The 22144-nt window shown below is 48.5% G+C and overlaps 1 protein-coding gene across 1 annotated transcript; it reads left to right on the top strand.

Moving 5' to 3' along the window:
- Window positions 1–11298: 11298 nt before the first annotated feature.
- On the top strand, window positions 11299–21475 carry RBM42 (RNA binding motif protein 42). The gene is made up of 10 exons (XM_066606389.1): window positions 11299–11445; window positions 12992–13121; window positions 13241–13328; window positions 14763–14894; window positions 14971–15095; window positions 15943–16068; window positions 16145–16249; window positions 16317–16437; window positions 19065–19259; window positions 20949–21475. The coding sequence occupies exons 1-10, from the start codon at window positions 11390–11392 to the stop codon at window positions 21059–21061; spliced, it is 1191 nt and encodes a 396-aa protein (XP_066462486.1). The 5' UTR covers window positions 11299–11389; the 3' UTR covers window positions 21062–21475.
- Window positions 21476–22144: the final 669 nt, after the last annotated feature.

The raw sequence follows: 22144 nt of genomic DNA, 5'->3' as shown, positions 1-22144 counted from the left end.
AGCACAAAGGGGGGCATTATAATTGTGTGAGAGCACAAAGGGGGGCATTATTATTGTGTGAGAGCACAAAGGGGGGCATTATTATTGTGTGAGAGCACAAAGGGGGGCATTATTATTGTGTGAGAGCACAAAGGGGGGCATTATTATTGTGTGAGGGCACAAAGGGGGAATTATTATTGTGTGAGAGCACAAAGGGGGGCATTATTATTGTGTGAGAGCACAAAGGGGGAATTATTATTGTGTGAGAGCACAAAGGGGGAATTATTATTGTGTGAGAGCACAAAGGGGGGCATTATTATTGTGTGAGGGCACAAAGGGGGGCATTATTATTGTGTGAGGGCACAAAGGGGGGCATTATTATTGTGTGAGGGCACAAAGGGGGGCATTATTATTGTGTGAGGGCACAAAGGGGGGCATTATTATTGTGTGAGGGCACAAAGGGGGGCATTATTATTGTGTGAGGGCACAAAGGGGGGCATTATTATTGTGTGAGGGCACAAAGGGGGGCATTATTATTGTGTGAGAGCACAAAGGGGGGCATTACTATTGTCCACAAGATCCTCTAAGAAGATTAGCAGGTGTATCAGAAAGCAAAGTGTTTTATTTGCGTATACAACATACAATATATAACTTTGGTATCGCCATAATCGTCCCGACACCCAGAATAAAGATATGATGTCATTTTATTGCATCATGAGCACCATAAAAACAAAATGGAGAAATTGTGTTTTATTTTTCATTTCAGCCCACTGAGAAATGATGTTGTCAAACACACTATGTGGTGAGTTAAACGGTACCACTGAAAAATGACAACTCATTCTGCAAAGAACAAGCCCTCGTAGCTCTACCATCGGGACAGTAAGAAAAGTTATGATTTCTTTGAAAGTGGGAGGAAAATAAAAGTGACAATGGGGAAGGAGTTAAACACAAGCATCTGCATGACAAACAGCCATCGCTGTAGCATTTCCTCAGTACATGGCAGCAATTATATCACTTTCCTCCCAGAACATTAATATTCTGCATGACCTTGCTGGCATGTACAGTATTTACCCAATCAGGCTAGCTAACAATTGTCAATCCCCCTTACAAGCATTTCACAGCACCTGTGCCCCCTAGTGACTCTTTTGGGAAGCCACAACTCCCAGCATGTTCAGGCAGCTGCGCACCTCCATGGCATGATGTAGAACTTTGATTTTCCCCAAGCGGCAATTCCGTCCTGTGTGAACCCAGCCTTAGGGTCCGGGCTAGAGACGCTGGTTAATAGAAAACTATAGGTGTGTTCATCATTGCACTCTGAGCATACTCAGAGACATGCTCTGAATGCTCGTCATTGCATTGAGCATGCCCAAAATGCATGCTTGGCCCATTCGCCATTATTAGGTCATACTCAGCTGAGGGTCAAAGAAGGATTACAAATATCTATCAGAAAACTCTCTTCTAGACCCCCTACAGTCCGGCTTCCGCCCCCTACACTCGACAGAAACCACCCTTACAAAGGTGAGAAATGACCTACTGACAGCCAAATCAAGGGGTGACTACTCCCTACTGATCCTCTTCGATTTCTCTGCAGCATTTGTCACTGTTGACCACAAATTCCTCCTCAGAATGCTTCGCTCCATCGGTCTACAGGACACTGCTCTCCCCTGGTTCTCCTCCTACCTATCTGACTGCTCATTCAGTGTCTCCTTTGCTGGCTCTACCTCCCCTCCTCTTTATCTTGCTGTTGGGGTACCCCAGGGCTCTGTCCACGGCCCCCTCATCTCCTCTTCCCCCTGGATGTTGGGCCCCCCCAGGGCTCAGTCCTCGGCACCCTCCTTTTCTCCATCTACACAGCCCCTGTTGGACAAACCATCAGGAGATTTGGCCTCCAATACCACCTGTATGCTGATGACACCCAGCTATACACCTCTTACCGTGACATCTCTGCACCTTTCCTCCAAAACATCACTTACTGTCTGTCTGCTGTCTCTAACACCATGTCCTCTCTCTACCTAAAACTAAACCTCTCTAAAACTGACTTACTGGTATTTCCATCCTCTACTAACCGACCTCATCCTGACATCTTCATCTCAGTGTGTGGCGCCACCATAACTCCTAGACAACACGCCCGCTGCCTTGGGGTTATATTTGACTCTGATCTCTCCTTTACCCCCCACATCCAATTTGTGGCCCAAACACGCTCACTGTTGCCCTCATCCACTCTCGTCTTGACGATTGCAACTCGCTGCTGATCGCCCTCCCCCGTGCCAGACTCTACCCTCCACAATCCATCCTGTATGTGGCAGCCAGGCTCATCTTCCTGTCCAGCCGCTACTCGGACGCCTCTGCCCTGTGCCGGTCACTGCACTGGCTGCCTGTCAAATACAGAATTCAACTTAAAACTCACTACCTTCATTACCTTCATCCATAAAGCTCTCCATAGCACCGTGCCGCCCTACATTGCCTCCCTCATCTCAATCCACCATCCAGCCCGTGCCCTCCGCTCTGCTAATGAAACCAGACTGAGCGCCCCTTTAATTCGAACTTCTCATTTCCGCCTCCAAGACTTCTCCAGAGCAGTACCAGTCCTCTGGAACGCGCTGCCAAAAGCTATCCGTGCAATGCCTGATTCACAAAACTTCAGGTGTGCTCTAAAAACGCACCTCTTCAGGGAGGCATACCATATCTCCTAAACTAAACCCCTCTGTACTCCGCCTGACAATATGCTCCATGTCCTAGTGACTGCAACCCTGCTAGCCGCCATCAACCGCCCCGCAGTCACACCGATTCAGCCACCACACGCATTAATGTCTGACCATTGTCTGTATATAGCATCCTACACTCTCCACCTCGCCATACCGCGCACATCTCCAGCCCCTTTACCTTCTGTATCCCCCCATTATTTGTAGTATGTAAGCTCGTTGGAGCAGGACCCTCACCCCTACTGTTTCCATCAACTGATTACTATGTAACCGTGGTTTTTGTACTTTTGTCTTTCTGTATCCCCATTTTTGTAAGCGCTGTGGAATATGTTTGGCGCTATATAAATAAAGATTATTATTAAATATGGCGCCCAGTGTCCAAGTTATCGTAGACAATTACAACGATGAAATGGATGAAGAGAATGCGTTCTTCATCCATCTGCTGGAGCCTGAGCGTCCTTCACTCTTCAAATATCACATGCTTTGGTTGTAACCTGCAAGCACGATGATGAATATGCCTCATGCTGCGCACAACATGTGGTCTGTCCCTTCTTCTTTCAAGCCGGCCAAACACTTTACATTGAAGTAGGTAGCTAATTGAACCACCATTGAATGAATGATCATCTGGTGACTGTTCATTACGCAGATGCAGTCATATACGATTTGGTCCATATTGGCCGTCACAGTTCTTCCACTTGGCCGTACATGGTCACTGACAGTCATCCACTGACATCGATGGAGGCCGTCCACGCGGAATCCGCCTTAAAATAGAGCATGCTGCAATTTCCCTTCTGCTCGCGGAATACACAATTCATACCTGCGAGTGTGAAGGAAATTCAAAAATACATGCCTTTCAATACCCGCGTTTTACCGTGGTTGTCTGCACGGACGGCGATCACGGAATCCGCAATTCAAATCCAGTTGTGTGAGACTGGCCTAAGACTTATATGCTTTTGGGTGAATGCCCACGAACAGATTTCTACCGCGTTTCCCACAGAGGAAATCCGCAGCTATTAGGTTCTATTGAACCTAATAAATATGGCGCCCAGTGTCCAAGTTATCGTAGACAATTACAACGATGAAATGGATAAAGAGAATGCGTTCTTCATCCATCTGCTGGAGCTCGAGCGTCCTTCACTCTTCAAACATCACATGCTTTGGTTGTAACCTGCAAGCACGATGATGAATATGCCTCATGCTGCGCACAACATGTGGTCTGTATAAGCTGTATAAGCGATAGGGCATGGCAGGGCAGTAGCCCTGCCGTGCCTTATCACAGCATTCATCAGTGCAGTGTTGTAAGTCCCCCAGAGGGACACAAATTGTGTAGAAAAAAAAAAGATGATAAAAATGAATAAAGAAAAATGTAAAAAAAAGGTTAAAAAACCCTTTTTTTATGCTTTTTTTCATATTAGCATAAAAAAGGCAAAAAATAATTAAAACCCCATATATTTGGTATTGTCGTGTCCATAACGACGTGTACAATAAGCTGCACATGCTTTTGACTGTGCACGGAAAAAAGCGTTAAAACAATGCTAAAAAAATGAGGCAAAATGCAAATTTTTAGCATTTTGCATCCCTAAAAACGCAATAAAAGTGATCAAAAAAGCCGTATGCACCCCAAAATGGTACCCATAAAAACTACAGCTCGTATCGTAGAAAATAAGCCCTCAGCGAGCTCCGTACATAAAAAAATTAAAAAGTTATAGGACTTTGAATGCAGCGATTAGGAAAAGAAAAATTCCAAAAAAAGGGTTTTTATTGCAAAAGTGGAAAAACCTAAAAAAAAATGTAAGAATTTTGGTATCGTTGTAACCGTACCGACCCACAGAAAAAATTGGATTGTGCTGCATGATTAACGCTGTAAAAAAAAACAAAAAAACTCTATGGCAGAATTCATGCGTTTTCTCTCCCTGCTATCATAACAAAAATAATAAAAGTTTTACAATATAGTCAATGTACCCAAAAGTCGCACCGATAAACTACAGTTCACCACGCAAAAAACAAGCCCTTATACGGCCGCGTCGACGGAAAAAAAAAAGTTATGACTTTTGAAAAATGGAGAAGAAAATACACCAAAAATCGTTGCGACCTTAAAGGGGTTGTCCCGCAAAATGAAGTAAGGTTAAACACTTCTGTATGGCCATATTAATGCACTTTGTAATATACATTGTGCATTAAATATTGGCCATACAGAAGTTATATACTTACCTACAGGGGCAGACTGTCCCGTTGAATGGGGCCGCTCCAGCGTGCTCGCGCCGCACAGGTCATCTGCGCATGCCAACACAGGGGGGGGGGGGGGACCCCCTGTAGGTAAGTGTATAACTTCTGTATGGCCAATATTTAATGCACAATGTATATTACAAAGTGCATTTATATGGCCATACAGAAGTGTTTAACCTTACTTCATTTTGCGGGACAACCCCTTTAAGCCCAAAATAGGCCATGTCCTTAAGGGGTTAAAGATTATATAAAGATAGACACATACATCCATATATATATATATATACATACACTCAGAAAATTATACATATCAATAGAAAGAACTATTTATCATCTGCTCCACCAAATGGACTAATACATAGCGCCAATATATTTCTTGAACAAAGACCAGCTTATAGTCTCTTGTCTTCTCCCCTCTTCCTGGGGGTCACATGCCGTTTCCTCTGTATGTAGGAGAGAAATAACTGGTGCTTCTTCTTCTTCTGTGACCCCACAAGATAACCTCGCATTCCTCTGCCTGACTTTCTGCCCTCCTGCTCCAGTAAACCATTGGCCTACTTCGGTTACATTGATGATATCATAATTAGAGATGAGCGAGTATACTCGCTAAAGGCAATTGCTCGAGCGAGCATTGCCTTTAGCGAGTACCTGACTGCTCGAGACAAAAGGTTCGGGTGTCGGCGGCGGGCACGGAGCTGCGGGGGAGAGCGGGGCGGAACGGAGGGGAGATCTCTCTCTCCCTCTCTCCCCCCTGCAACTCACCACTCCCCCGCGCCAGCACCGGAACCTTTCGTCTCGGGCGGGCAGGTATTCGCTAAAGGCAATGCTCGCTCATCTCTAATCATAATCATCTGGACCCACACCGAACAAGAACTAATAAAATTCCATGAGAGATTCAATGCATTCCCCCCACCATAAACCTGACATTAAGCTACTTGGATACTGAAATCAACTTTTTGGACACCACCATAAAAATTTCAAACAACTCAATACAGACATCCCTATACCGGAAACCGATTGATCTGCCTACATACCTCAGATGGGACGGTTCCCATCCTAAGCAAATCAAAAAGTCCATAGTCTACAGCCAGGCCATCAGATACAACAGGATCTGCTCCAACCCAACAGAGAGGAACATCTATACCATCTTAATAGGACATTTGTAACTCATGGCTACCATCCCACCTCAACTGATGACCAAATCACCAGAGCCACCAGGATACCCAGAAATCAACTACTCCAATACACAGAGAAGGAAAGAAACAATCAATCAATCGTGTACCTCTAGTAGTGACCTACAATCCACAGCTAGAGGTACTAAGGAAAACCGCAACGAAACTCCACCATACCCTGAACAAGGGTGACCGTCTGATAACCATATTCCCGTATCCTCACCTTCTGTGTTACAGGCAACATCCTAATTTGAGGAACTTTATAATCAGGAGTGCATTGTCCTTCGACACACAAAAAGGAACATATTCCTGTAATGTAAGGAGCTGTAGGACCTGCTCACATATACTGACTGCGGACAGGATACGGATCCCCAACACACAGCAGGACTATAAGATCCCGGGGACAGTCACATGTTCCATGTCTGATGTTGTGTACCTGATCCTGGGCAGTAAATGTCCTGTTGGGGGGACTTTATGTTGGAGAAAGAGGACAGAAACTGAAAGTGAGGATGAGATCTCATCGCCACTCAATTAAAAAGAGAGAAAGACAGAATCACCTGTGGCCGAGCACTTTTCCAGTCCCAGACACAACATAGAACACATGAAAGTTACTATATGAACGCTGTAGGGCATACATTTACCTCCTACAGTGTTGGGGTATGTATGAAGAGAGATCGCGGGGCGATCTCTCTTCATAAAGCGCTGGCACTGGCTATTTATTACAGTCGATACTCGGCGGCAACAGCTCCGATCAGCCGCGCCACTGATCAGAGCCGTTAACCCTTTAAATCCTGCTGCCATTTCTGAAAGCAGCATTTCAATCCCCCGATGTTTGGGGGTCCCGTACAATGAAATCGCAGAGAGCCGTGCAGGTGTCATGGCAGCCAGGGATCTTCTGAAAGGCCCTAGTGCTGTCCTGGCAGAATGCCTATCTATCCATCCCTGTGGGGTGGCTTGATAGACTGTCTGCCCGATAGCAGTATGATGTAAGATCAATAAAGTTTTACTATTTATCAGGCAGCGTACAGAGGGGTTTGGTTTAGGGAATGCGGTATGCCTTCCTGAAGAGGTGCATTTTTAGAGCACGCCTGAAGTTTTGTGAGTCATGGATTGCCCAGATATTTGGGGTAGCGCATTCCAGAGGACCGGTGCTGCTCTGGAGAAGTCTTGGAGGCGGGAATGAGAGGTTTGAATTAAAGGGGTGCTCAGTCTGATTTTGTTTGTGGAGCGGAGGTCCCAGGCTGGGTGGTGGATTTAGATGAGGGAGGCAATGTAGTAGGCGCTGCGCTATGGAGAGCTTTATGGATGAAGGTAGTAAGTTTAAACTGAATTCTGTATTTAACGGGCAGCCAGTGCAGTGACCGGCACAGGACAGAGGCGTCCGAGTAGCGGCTGGACAGGAAGATGAGCCTGGCTGCGGCATTCAGGATGGATTGGAGAGGGTAGAGTCTGGTGCAGGGGAGGCCGATCAGCAATGAGTTGCAATAATCGAGCCGGGAGTGGATGAGGGCGACAATAAGCGTTTTTACCGTGTCTAAGGTGATAAAAGAGCGTATTCTTGCGATGTTCTTGAGGTGCAGCTGACATGGTCGGGCTAGAGATTGGATGTAGGGGGTAAAAGAGAGATCAGAGTCAAATATGACCCCAAGGCAGCGGGCATGTTGTCTAGGAGTTATGGTGGCGCCACACACTGAGATGGAGATGTCAGGAGGAGGTCGGTTAGTGGAGGGCAGAAACACAGAAATATTTTGGCTGCTCTCACAGTATTTATGTGCGTTCAGTGGACTTAGCAGACGACGAGCGTGCGTAGCAGAGGAGCGACATTTCAAATATGCAGCCACCAACGAACCTCACGCCCCTAACTAGCTGACAAGTGATATAGCAGTCTGTGTAAACGCTCCCAACAATTCGTTCAGCGATCATAAAAGTGAATGTGTGAGCAACAATCGCTCCGGGTAAAAGCCCACACAGCATTTTTGTGCAGCGAATGAGGGTCATTTGCGCACGTGTCTGCACATAGAACTGTCCAATTTCCACACGCAGGGCATGTTCACGTGTGACAACCCCCCGCCATGATCGGCCATTTAGCCTAATGAGGTCCAGATGTCCTTTCCACAGAATTTCACACAACATATAGATCTCTATGGGATCTTTGCTGCGCAAATACGCAGAAACATAGCGCAGGTCCTATATGAGTGCGCACGAAACGCGCACGTAAAATGAGAACGAACCAACTGACTTCAATGGGTTTTATTCTCTGTGTATTATGTAAATATATTTCCCGCACACAAATACATCCGTCTGAAGAGGCCCCGAGGCCTTCCTCCCACGGGCGCTTTTTGCCGCGATTTGTGCGGCGCTTACAGCACCGTCCTAATGGAGGTATAACGCACCCATCGTTTTTAATATGACCACTGAGACAGCCGCTGGATTGCAGCGCTTTCCAGCACTGCGATTTTTGAGCGGAGTCTGTTCTATTCTTGCTCGTTTAGCGCACCTTACCGATGATGAGATATGAGAAACTCCGCTGTCGGCCGCAGGGGGCTGTAAAATCGCGGCAAAATGAAGTGATTTAACCCTTTGCAATCCAATTTTGGATTCAGTTTCCTATGGGGCTTTCTCTTTCTGCCATTATACAATGGCGCCATCTGCTGGCTAGAGCCAATAATGTGGTATCGGACATGCTGGAGAGGCCCCCCGACAACAGAGTGGCCAGTAATATACAGTAAGAATACCCTGCCGGACGTCTTCTTACATCAGAGCTGTACAGTCCTCAATCAGAATGTCTTCAGACGTCAGACAGGGGACTGGAAAGGGTTAAATTGCGGCATGTGTGAGGGAGGCTAAGGCTGTATTCACACAGGCGATTTTCCCGTATGAGTTTTGTCCGATTCCAAGATGGCCGGAGCTACACTGGAAAATACGCCATTTGTCTGAATGGGTTAATTAGCACAAGTGATTTTTTTGGGATCAATAATCCGAGTTCGGAAAGTCGCTGCACGTCCTACTTTATGCGATTTTTTTCAAGAATTTTTGATGGGAGCGTTAAAAAAAAACAAAAAAAGCATCCCAATTACGTGCGAGGCATTTGAAAAGACCTGAAAGAACAGGCGAGCGAAGACCACGCGCCGTTCACACGCATGACAATTACATGGGGAGCAGTCCGGTTTTACCAACCAAAACTTTCAGCGCCTTCCTGAATAGAGACGCCATCTTAGGCCGTTTTCACACGTATGAGAAAATCACGCGAGATGCACAAATATGAACCCCCCATCGTGGCACGTTCTAACTTTTCGTGTTCCTCGCCTCGTAGCGCCCAGGGTTTTCGATGGGAGCTTTAATGCCTCGCAGTCGTGCGACGCGCATGCGAGGGTTAACATTGAAATCATTGGGAAACACTTCCGATCCGCTATCGTTCGTGAAACTCGCGCAAGAAGATCGTAACTTCACCAAGGCGAGGCGGTTTTGCTTAAAAAAAACGTACATCGCACGTTCATGTGTGCGGTATCGAGTTTCACGGCCCAATATCGCACCCGCCCGTGTGTAGGTAGCCTCCGTCCGGCTTCACATGAGCAGAAGTGTAATTGCGCAGGCCTCGCGCTGAACATTGATTTTTTTTGCGCATGTATTGGCGTATTTCTTCGGACTTTTTCCTCCTGCGGGGTACGTTTATTTGCGTGCGGCAAGCAAACGCATTGATTGAAATGGCTAATTAGTTCCATCAGCATTAGGCAGCGTTTCACGCATCTTCTGGCATATTACACGTGCGTTTGCGCCCCCCCCCCCCCACTGACTTCTATTGGTGCGCAAATGCTCAGATGAATAGAAAGTGTTCTATTTTTTGGCGAGACCAAAATACGTGCGCAAAATACGGAAGCCATTGGAATCAATTCTCTGCGTATTACACACGCAAATACGCCCGTGTGAAGGCGGCCCCACCTCTACGAGGAGCCTTACGCCCATGTGAAGGCGGCCCCACCTCTACGAGGACCCTTACGCCCATGTGAAGGCGGCCCCACCTCTACGAGGAGCCTTACGCCCGTGTGAAGGCGGCCCCACCTCTACGAGGACCCTTACGCCCGTGTGAAGGCGGCCCCACCTCTACGAGGACCCTTACGCCCGTGTGAAGGCGGCCCCACCTCTACGAGGACCCTTAAGCCCGTGTGAAGGCGGCCCCACCTCTACGAGGACCCTTACGCCCGTGTGAAGGCGGCCCCACCTCTACGAGGACCCTTACGCCCGTGTGAAGGCGGCCCCACCTCTACGAGGACCCTTACGCCCGTGTGAATGCGGCCCCACCTCTACGAGGACCCTTACGCCCGTGTGAAGGCGGCCCCACCTCTATGAGGACCCTTAGGCCGCCTGCACGCGAACGGGTGGGATTCCGAATGCACGAGCCCTCAGTGGAATTCGGCCCTGTGCCGATTGGCGTCCACTCATGCCTGTCCTTTTTCTTCTTCGTCTGTACTGCGGATGGACCCGGCGAGCCGCCATCAGGCAAGCACAATACAGCTTTTTTCTTTTTCCTGCGCTGTTGCTAGGCGATGAAGCAGAATCCGCGCCCCGGCCACTGTGTAAATAACGGACGGGCAACTTCCACTGGCTTCAATGAACGCCGCCTGTGCGGGAATGGCGGAAAAAAAAGCGCATGCTGCAAATTTTTTCTCCGCTCACGGAAATCGCACTTCGTTTCCGGTCGTGTGCAGGAAGAAGCGGTTTTCCACAGCGTGCTATGAACGGTATTGGCTGTGGAGCTTCGGTGCGGACGACGACCGCCGTGGATTCTGCAACGCACATCTGTTCGTGCGCAGCGGGCTTAGCTTGGAGGTGACTGGATTCAGTAACCAATCAAGGCCCGCGTTGCATTTTTTTTCGGGTAGAGAGGGGTATGAAACCCGGATTGTGATTGGTTGCTACAGGCAACACTCCACAGCAAGCCGGCTAGAATGCGGTTGGTTGCTATGGGTTACAAGGCCCCACTTCCTTTTCCGGTCTGAACCGTTTATCCAATGGACTGTTAATCACCCAATCAATCAATCAGGTTGCGAATCGAGCAGAAGTGCTGTGGGATATAATAATATGCCAACGGAGATGCGGGTTCAGTTTTCCGTTCTCATCCGCATTTATAACCCGCCATCACCTTCCCGCGCGCAACAAAACATGGCGGCGGTCTGTTTACGTCACGTGACGCGCCGCCCGGCCCGGAAGCGGAAGTGACGTCAGCTGTGCGACTCCTGTACGACTCCTATACGCCGGAGAGGACGGAAGGAGAGAAGTTCTCGGTTGTTGAGCTGCCAGCAGAGCGGCATCATGGCGGGGAAGAGCGGGGAGGAGAAGCTGAAGGAGATGGAGGCGGAGATGGCGCTGTGAGTGACATGCTCGGGGCTTCTGGGACTTGTAGTCCTACAGCTGTGTGTTAGCCCTCATGGTATAGTGATGGCAGGTCTGGGGGATGCTCCCCAGTGGGATCACCCAGGACCGCTTTCTTGGGCCTCCATGACCCCTACATGAGACCCGTCGGACGCAGGTGCCTGGTGAGCCGTCGCAGCGGTGATCGCTCTGTGAGCGGCGGGGATCAGTCCCGCCTCCATTGACAGTGAACAGGTAGTTGCTCATTAGTGATACCGCCTGTTCACACGGACGAACCCACGTTTTCTGCACGCAGGAACTGAATAATGGTGGCTGAGACCCCTGTAGAAGGAGTGAGCTGAAGCCTTCATCTAAGGACCACTGGTGCTGCCAGCTGAAGACCAGCTCAACGGAAAGTCTAAGGCCCCCTGTCCATAGCTATGGAAAGCGCCGGCCCTTGTCCACGAGCGGCGGGCAATTCACAGCATGCTGCAAATTGCCCCGATTCTCCGTGGCCAGCCTATCTATCAGATAGGGCTGACCGGCGGAGATTCGGCGGCGGCGATCTACCACGGGACTTCGCACCGCCTGTGGACAGGGGGCCTAAGGCTGCTCCCACACAGCGCAAGGTTCTCCTGGAGCAGCTTACTGTTTAGCTGACATGGGACGACTGTCAGACCCCTCCACGAGCGCCAACCTCACCGCTACGTTGCCGGCGTGCGTGCAGAGCGTTTAGACATGCGGATCTCTGTGTGACGCACTGGTTTGTATGATGGTTGAAGTCAGCGGCAAACAAAGAGTGAAGGAGACGTAAACCATGTGTGTTTGCATGTAGATGTAACGATAATCGCCCATTTTCAACAAACCTTCCATGATGATCGCCCGTATAAATGGCCCTTTATCGTCTTCGCGGCAGCCGCCCCCCACATGCTGTCCTCCATAGATTCCCCACAGCTCTGCTCCGTTAAAGAAGTTTTCTGAGACCTTTAAAAAAAAAAAAAAAAAAAAAAAAAACACTATTCGGACTTAGAAGAAAAAATGAATCCTGTATTTTGACGGCTCGCTGCCCAGTGCTGCCGCCCCGGTCCCTGTGTGAGGCTTGCTCTGCAATCTCTTGATCGTTCTGCTAATAGTACACTGCAGTACTTCAGTCCCTCTAGGAACCTCTACGTGATGCGATTAGCATTGCTAGCAGCACATAAGGGGTTAATAGAGACATATAAGCCTCCCGGTGTCGCGGTGGATGGCGAGTGCTCGGCTTGTTGGCCTGTGTCATCCATAGGATGTAAATATCCTCCCCGGGGCGTATATTTAATTCATGGGGCACAAAGGGTTTAATTTTGCGCTCACATATCACATGGGGGGATCCTGTACCCTTCACTATATACTCCTGCCTTCTGCAAAAGCTGGAGTAGTTCTCAATTCATTTGTATTACACCCTGCTGACTCGGTAATGGCGCGGGTCCTCGGTGCGGTACCTCCCTGCTCGCTGCTGGTGGTACAGTACGTTCTCGCTGCTTTCTGCCGTTTCTATGTGTAAGTTCTATGCCTTTTATTTTTCAGGTTTGAGCAGGAGGTTCTGGGCGCCCCTGTAGCTCTGCCTCCCGGAGAACCCGTCCCGCTCCCCGTACCTCTGGCCATCCCTGCTGTTCCTGTCATCCGGCCCATTATAGCAACAAACACCTACAGTCAGGTAAGACTGGAGCTGCACTACGACTTCAGCTCTGCAACTCCAGGCAGCGTACAGCAAAACTGTTGTGCAATTTATATTGTATCTGATAACTGATGTGTTCATTCTTCCTCGCTTCACAGGTACAACAGAGTCTGGACGCACGAGCAGCCGCTGCAGCACACGTGGTGGCTCCTCTAATAGTTCCCCCTGTCCCCTTTGTTGGACCAGGTTAGAATAAAGGTTTCTGCAATGATTATGTTACTTGTCCTGATCCCGAGTTACATCCTGTATTATACTCCAGAGCTGCACTCACTATTCTGCTAGTGGAGTCACTGTGTACATACATTACTTATCCTGTACTGACCCTGAGTTACATCCTGTATTATACTCCAGAGCTGCACTCACTATTCCGCTGGTGGAGTCACTGCATACATACATTAATTATCCTGTATTATACTCCAGAGCTGCACTCATTATTCTGCTGCTGGAGTCACTGTGTACACACATTATTTATCCTGTACTGATCCTGAGTTACATCCTGTATTATACTCCAGAGCTGCACTCACTATTCTGCTGGTGGAATCACTGTGTACATACATTACTTATCCTGTACTGCTCCTGAGTTACATCGCGTATTATACCCCAGAGCTGCACTCACTATTCTGGTGGTGGAGTCACTGTGTACATACATTACTTATCCTGTACTGATCCTGAGTTGCATCCTGTATTATACTCCAGAGCTGCACTCACTATTCTGCTGGTGGAGTCACTGTGTACATACATTACTTATTCTGTACTGCTCCTGAGTTATATCCTGTATTATACTCCAGAGCTGCACTCACTATTCTGCTGGTGACGTCACTGTGTACATACATTACTTATTCTGTACTGACCCTGAGTTACATCTTGTATTATACTCCAGAGCTGCACTCACTATTGTGCTGGTGGAGTCACTGTGTACATACATTACCTATCCTGTACTGATCCCGAGTTACATCCTGTATTATACTCCAGAGCTGCACTCACTATTCTGCTGGTGGAGTCACTGTGTACATACATTACTTATCCTGTACTGCTCCTGAGTTACATCCTGTATTATACTCCAGAGCTGCACTCACTATTCTGCTGGTGGAGTCACTGTGTACATACATTACTTATCCTGTACTGAACCTGAGTTATATCCTGTATCATACTCCAGAGCTGCCCTCACTATTCTGCTGGTGACGTCACTGTGTACATACATTACTTATTCTGCACTGATCCTGAGTTACATCCTGTATTATACCCCAGAGCTGCACTCACTATTCTGCTGGTGACGTCACTGTGTACATACATTACTTATTCTGCACTGATCCTGAGTTACATCCTGTATTATACCCCAGAGCTGCACTCACTATTCTGCTGGTGGAGTCACTGTGTACATACATTACATATCCTGCTTGCTCTGTTGGTTTGCATCCTGAGAATATATTTGACAACAAGCTTGCTGACAGTTTTCGTTATCCAGCAGCATTGTAAATGCAGCTCTGAAGTATAATACAGGTTGCATCTCCAATAATATATCTAATGTATTTACCATTGGTTTATGCCGTTTAATTCTATGGTTTAAAACTATTAATGTGGTGTGTGTTTTCTCTTTTTTTTTTTCCCCCTCTATTACAGCGATCCCGCCCCCAAGACCCCCAATTATGAGGCCCAGTTTTATCCCCCATGCGTTACAGAGACCATCAGACCCTCACCCTGTGATGCCCCGGCCATCATTCATCCCTCATGTCCTGCAGCATCAGCGATCCAGTAAGTGACTCCTTGTTCTTTCTGAAGCCTCGTCTTCTCCATTACAGTTTCTAATCAAACTCCTTTTTTTTGTAAGTGGGTCCCCGACACCCAGGAATGCCTCCCCCACAGCCACTGATGTCCCATCCGATGCACGGTCCGCCGCCGCCACTCATGAGTCATATGCCGCCGCCTCCCATGAGCATGAGATCCGGCCCACCGGTGAGTCTTCCTGTCGGTGACATACCAATGAGCAAATGTTATTAGCGCCTAATCAGCAGTGCAAACCTCCACATACGCTGAATGACCCCTTTATTAGAGCCCTCAACATTTTCACGATTGGCGCTAACTGTATGGAAACTAGAGCCGTGACCCCGGAGTGCAGCATAAAGTCACGTGACAAGTTTTCTGTGGATCAGTTTCAGTGTGAATCCACATTAGATGGGAAAATCCAGCGATCGGCGCGACTTCCAATGAGGCCGGGTCATCGGGGCTGGACTAGCCGGGGTCTCCCTGCCAACCATGTGGGGTATTCTTGTGCAGCAGTGCCGAGAGTATACAAAGAATGGTGTGATCGAGGAAAAACATGCAGCGAAAAAGGGGTTAGAAGAGGATGTCAGGAATCGTTCTGATGTACAGGCAGCTGAATGTTTGTGCTCCAGTTAACAAGTCCGAATACTTCGAAGATTTCTGTTGCACCGTGCTGATGGAGGTCAGAATTTGGTGGAAGCTGCATGAATCGATGACCCCTTCCTGTCAGCTGATCAGGACCTCTATTAGCAGCAACGACAAGAAGCATCCTGTCCGCAGGGGCCGATATTCCTGCAGAACAATTTCATCATCTAGTAGAATCTACGCCGTGATGAACTGCTGCCGTTCTGAAGGCCAAAGATGGTCCAACACCCCCACTAGATGGGGGTCTAATAAAGGGGCCGTGCAGTGTATAACGGAGTATACATCATGGTTTATGCTCTACCAGTCACTGCCAGTGCTGCATTCCGCAATATTACAGTAGCAGAGTTTTTGCAAGTTTGCTAATATCTTAATTTAAGGCCTTTTTATCTTGCAGCCGGCCCCAGTGGGTCCCATGCCGCCCCCTCCGCGCCCTGTTGTACAGTCATCTCCTAAAATCAACCCTACAGTCATTCAGGCTGCACCCACCGTCTATACAGCACCTCCTGTAAGGAAGATAGAGGTGAGGACCCACTTCATTGCCATTGTCTCATGCCCCTTCCCTCCGCTGCTCCACCCATCACCGATGTCTTCTTTAGGAGGAAATCCCAGAACCGCCGGCCCTGATAGATGACAAGGAGCTGAATTATGAAGAGGCCGTGATTGGTCCCAGCATGCCGGAGATAGAGCCCGTACAGCCGGAGGTCCGTGCCTGGAGTGAGAGGGTTGGGTCTGTAGTCTGGCCGGGTGTTTACAGTCCTTGTCTTCTAGATTGTGCTGGAGCCCGTGCAGGAGGATAAAAAGAAAATGAAGCCGGAGAAGCTGAAGCGCTGCATCCGTACCGCAGCCGGGACCACCTGGGAAGATCAAAGCCTCCTGGAGTGGGACACTGGTAGGTGCTGCACACATCACTTCCGGGGGCCGCGAGGGCACTGTGGTTCTGGGAAAGCTGAAGGTTTCCTGTATGCTGCCATACAGGCTGTCACCCAGCTTTACTAGATCCCTGAATGGAGAATCTGTAACACCTCCCCTTCCTTTGGTCTTGTATGACCAGGCAGATTTGCCATCCATGAATTTAGGAAGGCTGGGTTATGCCCCATCGTGGGAGCTGTAATGGTGGCCGAGATTGGTTGTCATCCTATACAGTTACTCCCCTACTTGCGAACAGGTTCCGTTCCAGGAGCCCGTTCGCAAGTCTGTTTGTTCGCAAGTCGAACAAATGGTTGTATGGAGCTGGATCGCGGGTGGATCCCGCTCTATACAACGTCGGGTGCCGGCTGTTTCTTACAGCGGGCACCTGGCGGCAGCAGTTCCGACGAGCTGCGCCTGCTTGTCAGAACTGTTGACACTTTAAATACCGCTGTCAGAGCGGTATTTAAAGTGTCAACAGTTCTGATGAGTGGCGCGGCTCGTCAGAACTGCTGCTGCCGGGTGCCCGCTGTAAGAAACAGCCTGCACCCGACGTTCAGGGGGCCCGCACAGCGTCCCACGACCGCTGTGCGGTTGCAAGGCAGCCGGGGACCTCCTGAAAGGCCCCAGGGCTGCCTATGCAGAGTGCCCATCAAGCACACGGCTTGATAGGCGCTCTGCATAGACAGCCCTAGGGCCTCTCAGAAGGCCCCCGGCTGCCTAGCAACCGCGATCTGACCGGACAGGCTTCTATCAGGCTTGATAGAAGCCTGTCAGGTCCCTGCACAGTATGATGTAATGCCATAGCATTACATCATACTGTGCAGGACCGATAGTTCGTATCTTGCGAAGTTCGTAAGTCTAATGTTCGCAAGTAGGGGACTATCTGTACTTGCAGCAATAGATTACATTTTGGTTCTGGATGCAGTGTCACTGCATGTCACAAGGTGGCGCTATTATACCTGCAGTATTTCCCGTAAACCTTCACTGAACGGCCCTTTATTAGAGCCCCCGGCCCTCTCACAATTGGCGTTTGCTGTATGTAAACTAGACCAGTGACCCCGGAGAGCGGTATAACATCAGGTGACAAGTTTTCCGTGGATCAGTTTCAGTATGAATCCACATTGGATGGGAAAATCCAGCGATCGGAGCGACTTCCAATGAGGCCGGTCATCGGGGCTGGACTAGCCGGGGCCTTGCTGACAACCGCGGAGGGTTTTCTCATGTAACGGTATAGAGCGTACCTAGAATTGCGTGATCGAGGAAAAACGCGCGGTGAAAGGAGATCCTGTGAACTGAAAAAAACTTGTTGCCCAAAGGGGTCAGAGGAGGGTGTCTGGAATCAGTCTGACAACAGGTGCTGCACAGTCAAGAGCAGCCGAATACAACGCTGGGGCTCCCAACTAACATGTCCAAACGCACAACTCGCTGTTTGTTAGCACAGATGACCAGTTCCAGCTCCATTATGTCTAAAAGAAACAAAGACGGGACTCCAGCGGGCAAAAGAGCGCAACTTGTATCACTGAGCAGCGAAAAAACATCCCCTGGTCAGATGGATCCAGATTTCTGTTGCTCCATGCTGATGGGGGGTTAGAATTTGGCGCAAGCAGCAAGACTTGACCCCTTCCTATTAGGTGATCTGAACATGTCAGCACCGCCATATAATTTGCTGCTCTACGGGAAGCTTGCTGTCCGCAGGGGCCGATATTCTGCAGAGCGATTTCACCATCTAGTGGAATTTACACAACTGCGAATTGCTGCAGTTTTGAAGCCCAAAGAGGGTCCGACGTGCTGCTAGATGGGGGCTCATAAAGTGGCCGTTCCGTGCATCAGGCTTGTTTATCTTCAGGTAATACTTTATAAATGGCGCCCCCAGATCAGTGACTATTCCAGCTGCATGTTGGTTCTGTACTTTCATTGTCTTTAAGTGGTCCCCAAGGTGTCTACGTAGATTATAGTGGTCTATACAGAGGCCTGTACAGCGGTACCACCAAACGGGACCCTCCCTGACATGTCTGCTCCAGGACGGTACAGCAAAGGGATATAGATTGGATGGTCCCAGCATCACCCTTGTAGAACCCTCGGCACTCCTCCCCTCTTGGTGCCATCTTCATTTAGACATCTTGTTAGTCCAATGACAATGAGGCATTTATAACAAATGACCTATATTTACAGGGGGTGGACAAAATATGGAAACTTTGCCTTAAGTTTACATGGGATTATAAATCATATCACAATAAGACCTGTAGAAACCGATTATTAAATAGAGGTAATATGGAAGAGATGCTGCCGGGCAGCAGTGAACACCTACCTGAGCAACAAGATCCCATTGGTCAGGAGTTTGAGCCTCTCAGTTGCTGTTACTAGCTGGCAACCAAATCCCACCCAGAGCAGGGGAAGAGGTGAAGCGAACACAAGTAAGGTGAGAAACTCGTAGCCAAGCAGGAGTCAAAATGGCAGCTCAGTGCTAATGATTAAAATCCCATGCATTGCGTACGGTGTTTCCATATTTTTGTCCATCCCTGTATATGTAGAGGTGTGTAGATGGATTAGACTATAATTAACGTGAGGTTTTTGGCTCGGTGTCCTATAATGTCTTTAACCCAACAGACGACTTCCGAATCTTCTGTGGGGACCTGGGTAACGAGGTGAATGATGACATCCTGGCCCGCGCTTTCAGTCGCTACCCCTCTTTCCTGAAAGCCAAAGTCATTCGAGACAAGCGGACGGGCAAGACTAAAGGTTACGGCTTCGTGAGCTTCAAGGACCCCAATGATTACGTCCGGGCAATGAGGGAGATGAACGGTGAGTAGAGATGAGCTGCTTGCAGGTTCATGGGGGGGCCGCACCACACGCTGGCTATCTGTTCAGTTAACTAACACTTAGTCTAATTGAAAGTTTCCCCCCCCCCTTCCTGCCCCAGGGTGTAAATGGACATTTTACGTCCTATGGATGGCGCGGCCTCAGAAGCTGGGCGCCATCTGCAGCTGTGACCGCCAGCCTGCCTCTGCAACAGCGGAGAATGGTCAAACCCTTACATGCCATGATATGAAATGTAAAGGGTTCACAAGCAGGGTGCTTCCTCTGTAATGTCATCGGCCTCCACCAGGTAATCGCAGAGGGCTATTGGGTTGTCATACCAAACAGACAATGGCATCCACCCATGAATGGAACATTTTTTTGTTTATACCCGGAGGCTGATACACATCTGGGGGGGTTGATAATTCTGTAAGATTCCTTCATCTGGGTTAGATGGAGATGATCAGGATTGGTTCTAGGCCACTGAATGTACACAAGGTTTTCTTTTTGACTGATGGCAAACAGAGATCGTGGAAGATGATGAGGAAGTGAAACACAAAGGATATAAGAAAGTTGCAAAACATTTACATAAAATGTAAACTTCTTAAATAGTTGGGGGAGGGGAACTACTTAAGGCCCATTTACACGCAACGATTACCACTCAAAAATCGTTTAAACGACTGCAGATGAACGATAATCATTGCATGTAAACGCTACCATCGTGCACTTTTCGTCTGAACGATGATTTTAAGGTGAACTTAAAATCCATCGTTCAGCCACAGAGAGATTAAAGTATCCCTCAACAGACTGCAGTGTTCTCAGCGGGAGTTGGGAGATTACATTGTATTGTGCCAGCAGCCCCCAGGAGAACAATGCAGCTGTGTGCAGAGCCCAGCTCTCATGCGTGCTCTGCAAACAGCTCCTGGAGGCCCTTTTTACATGCAAATGTAGATGACAAAGTGTTAATGGACATTAGTGTTCATTAACACTTTATGCAAAATGATCACTAAAACTTTCAATTGTTTGAAAGATTATCTTTGCGTGTCAATGGGCCTTTACCCACCTGATTGGCAATGTAGGAACCTCCAGTTGCCACAGTCACATGGTCTGGTCTTTCTATTACCAGTGATGTCATCAGAGGGGGTGGCTGCTAGACTTCTTCTTGATAACGAAGTCACGCCCCTTATTTTTCTGCATTGGTTGTGACTGAGAAGGGGGCTGGCTTAGTTATATTACCGGTGATGACACCATGGGCAATGGCAGGGGCAGACCACGTGACTTGGTGTTGGAGAAGATCTGGAAGTGGAGGTTCCAATATCATTGGACTGAGTAAATATTTCCTCCTTCCTGGCCATTTTCTTTAAAGGGGTTGTCCAGATGGACTGGTCAGCAGTAGCTGACAATGGCGGTATGCTGATCAGGCCTCCTGCCAATCAGCTGTTTATTAAGCCAGCTGTCTGTGTATCAAGCAGGGAAGCACACAGCTCCATACGCACTGCAGTGGTCCAACATAGTATTGCAAGTCTCAGCCAATGAAGTGAATGTGCTGATTGGTGGTCTTCCTGATGGCTGACCCCTGCCGACCCGCCGTTGATTACCTATTCCGAGGATAGATTAGTTATTTAGAGTTGGGTAAGTCCTTTTTAAGGGGACCTGGTGATTGTCATTGCCTCTGATGCATTTTACTTTCTGCAGGTAAATATGTCGGCTCTCGGCCCATCAAGCTTAGGAAGAGCATGTGGAAGGACCGCAACATCGACATCGTCCGCAAGAAACAGCGAGAAAAGAAGAAGCTCGGTCTCAGATAACAGATGGACATGAATCGCTGAACAGACGGTGACGGCTCCCGCCCCTCAGTTGGATCTGTGTCCACACTGCCCGTTATTTTCAATGGTGGTTCTTGGCTGATCCTGATCTGGCCCGATCTGTAGAACAAACAGGACTTGGGTTTCCCTAATGTATTTCATTAATGTGACCAGTAGCGGTGGACGCCAGAGATCAGATGCCCTGCACTACCAGTAATGGCCAGCAGGGGGCACCGTAATCTTAAGAAACAATGTGTAGTCCCATCACGCAGGACGTCATTAAATATACATACCGCCCTCCTCTGCTGCATTCTGATGTGGCTTTTACAATATATTTCTTTTACTCCTCCCTTGAATCATTGACCTGTGTCGGCCGGGTCCGATGTACATTGTAAATAAAGTTATTGTGAATAGGTTTTCGCAAGTGCGATATTGGTCCATCTTTCTGCACCCCATCATCTGTGGATGTATACTGGGGTCACACTGCACCCCAACAGCTAATACATGAATGTCTACTCCCGTACTGACCATACTCCCCTGCACCCCCATAAGTCCGTGCTCGCACCACCGTACTTTCGTTGCATATTATGAGTGAAGTGGCGTTAATGAACGTACATGGTTGTCATCGGTCCACTCACATTTGCATATATTTAATGCGGATGTAATACGCATAAAAAGCAGAATGCAGCATGTTCTGGTTTTCCGCGTATTATGTGCGTATTCTGTTCTCTGTGGCTGCGTTCCGAACACAATTACTTTGCGTCTTTTATGCATGTTGATAGGAGACATGCGGAGGATGTTGTAGGCAGACTGTTCAGGAGCCTCTAGGGGGCATCGCACCCATCCAAGCTGGTGTCTGTGGATACTGGAGGCCATAATGCCATGGTGACTCTTGATACGGGCAGACTCCTTGCTCTGATGCATCGTACATGGCTGCGCAAAAGTGGAAGAAACACCCAAGAGAGCGGCTTCATGTAGTGAAGACACGGTTCTCGGAGCGCTGCTAACAACTCTCAGCAACAACAGTGGAAAGCACAAGAAAATGGCGCGTATGTGATGTGAGCGCTAAAAGTGTCTCCACGGGGT

This window comes from Eleutherodactylus coqui, chromosome 6 (assembly GCF_035609145.1).
Source record: "Eleutherodactylus coqui strain aEleCoq1 chromosome 6, aEleCoq1.hap1, whole genome shotgun sequence".
NCBI lineage: Eukaryota > Metazoa > Chordata > Amphibia > Anura > Eleutherodactylidae > Eleutherodactylus > Eleutherodactylus coqui.
Note: the sequence above shows the minus strand (reverse complement) of the source record. Positions and strands in the feature narration are given on the sequence as shown.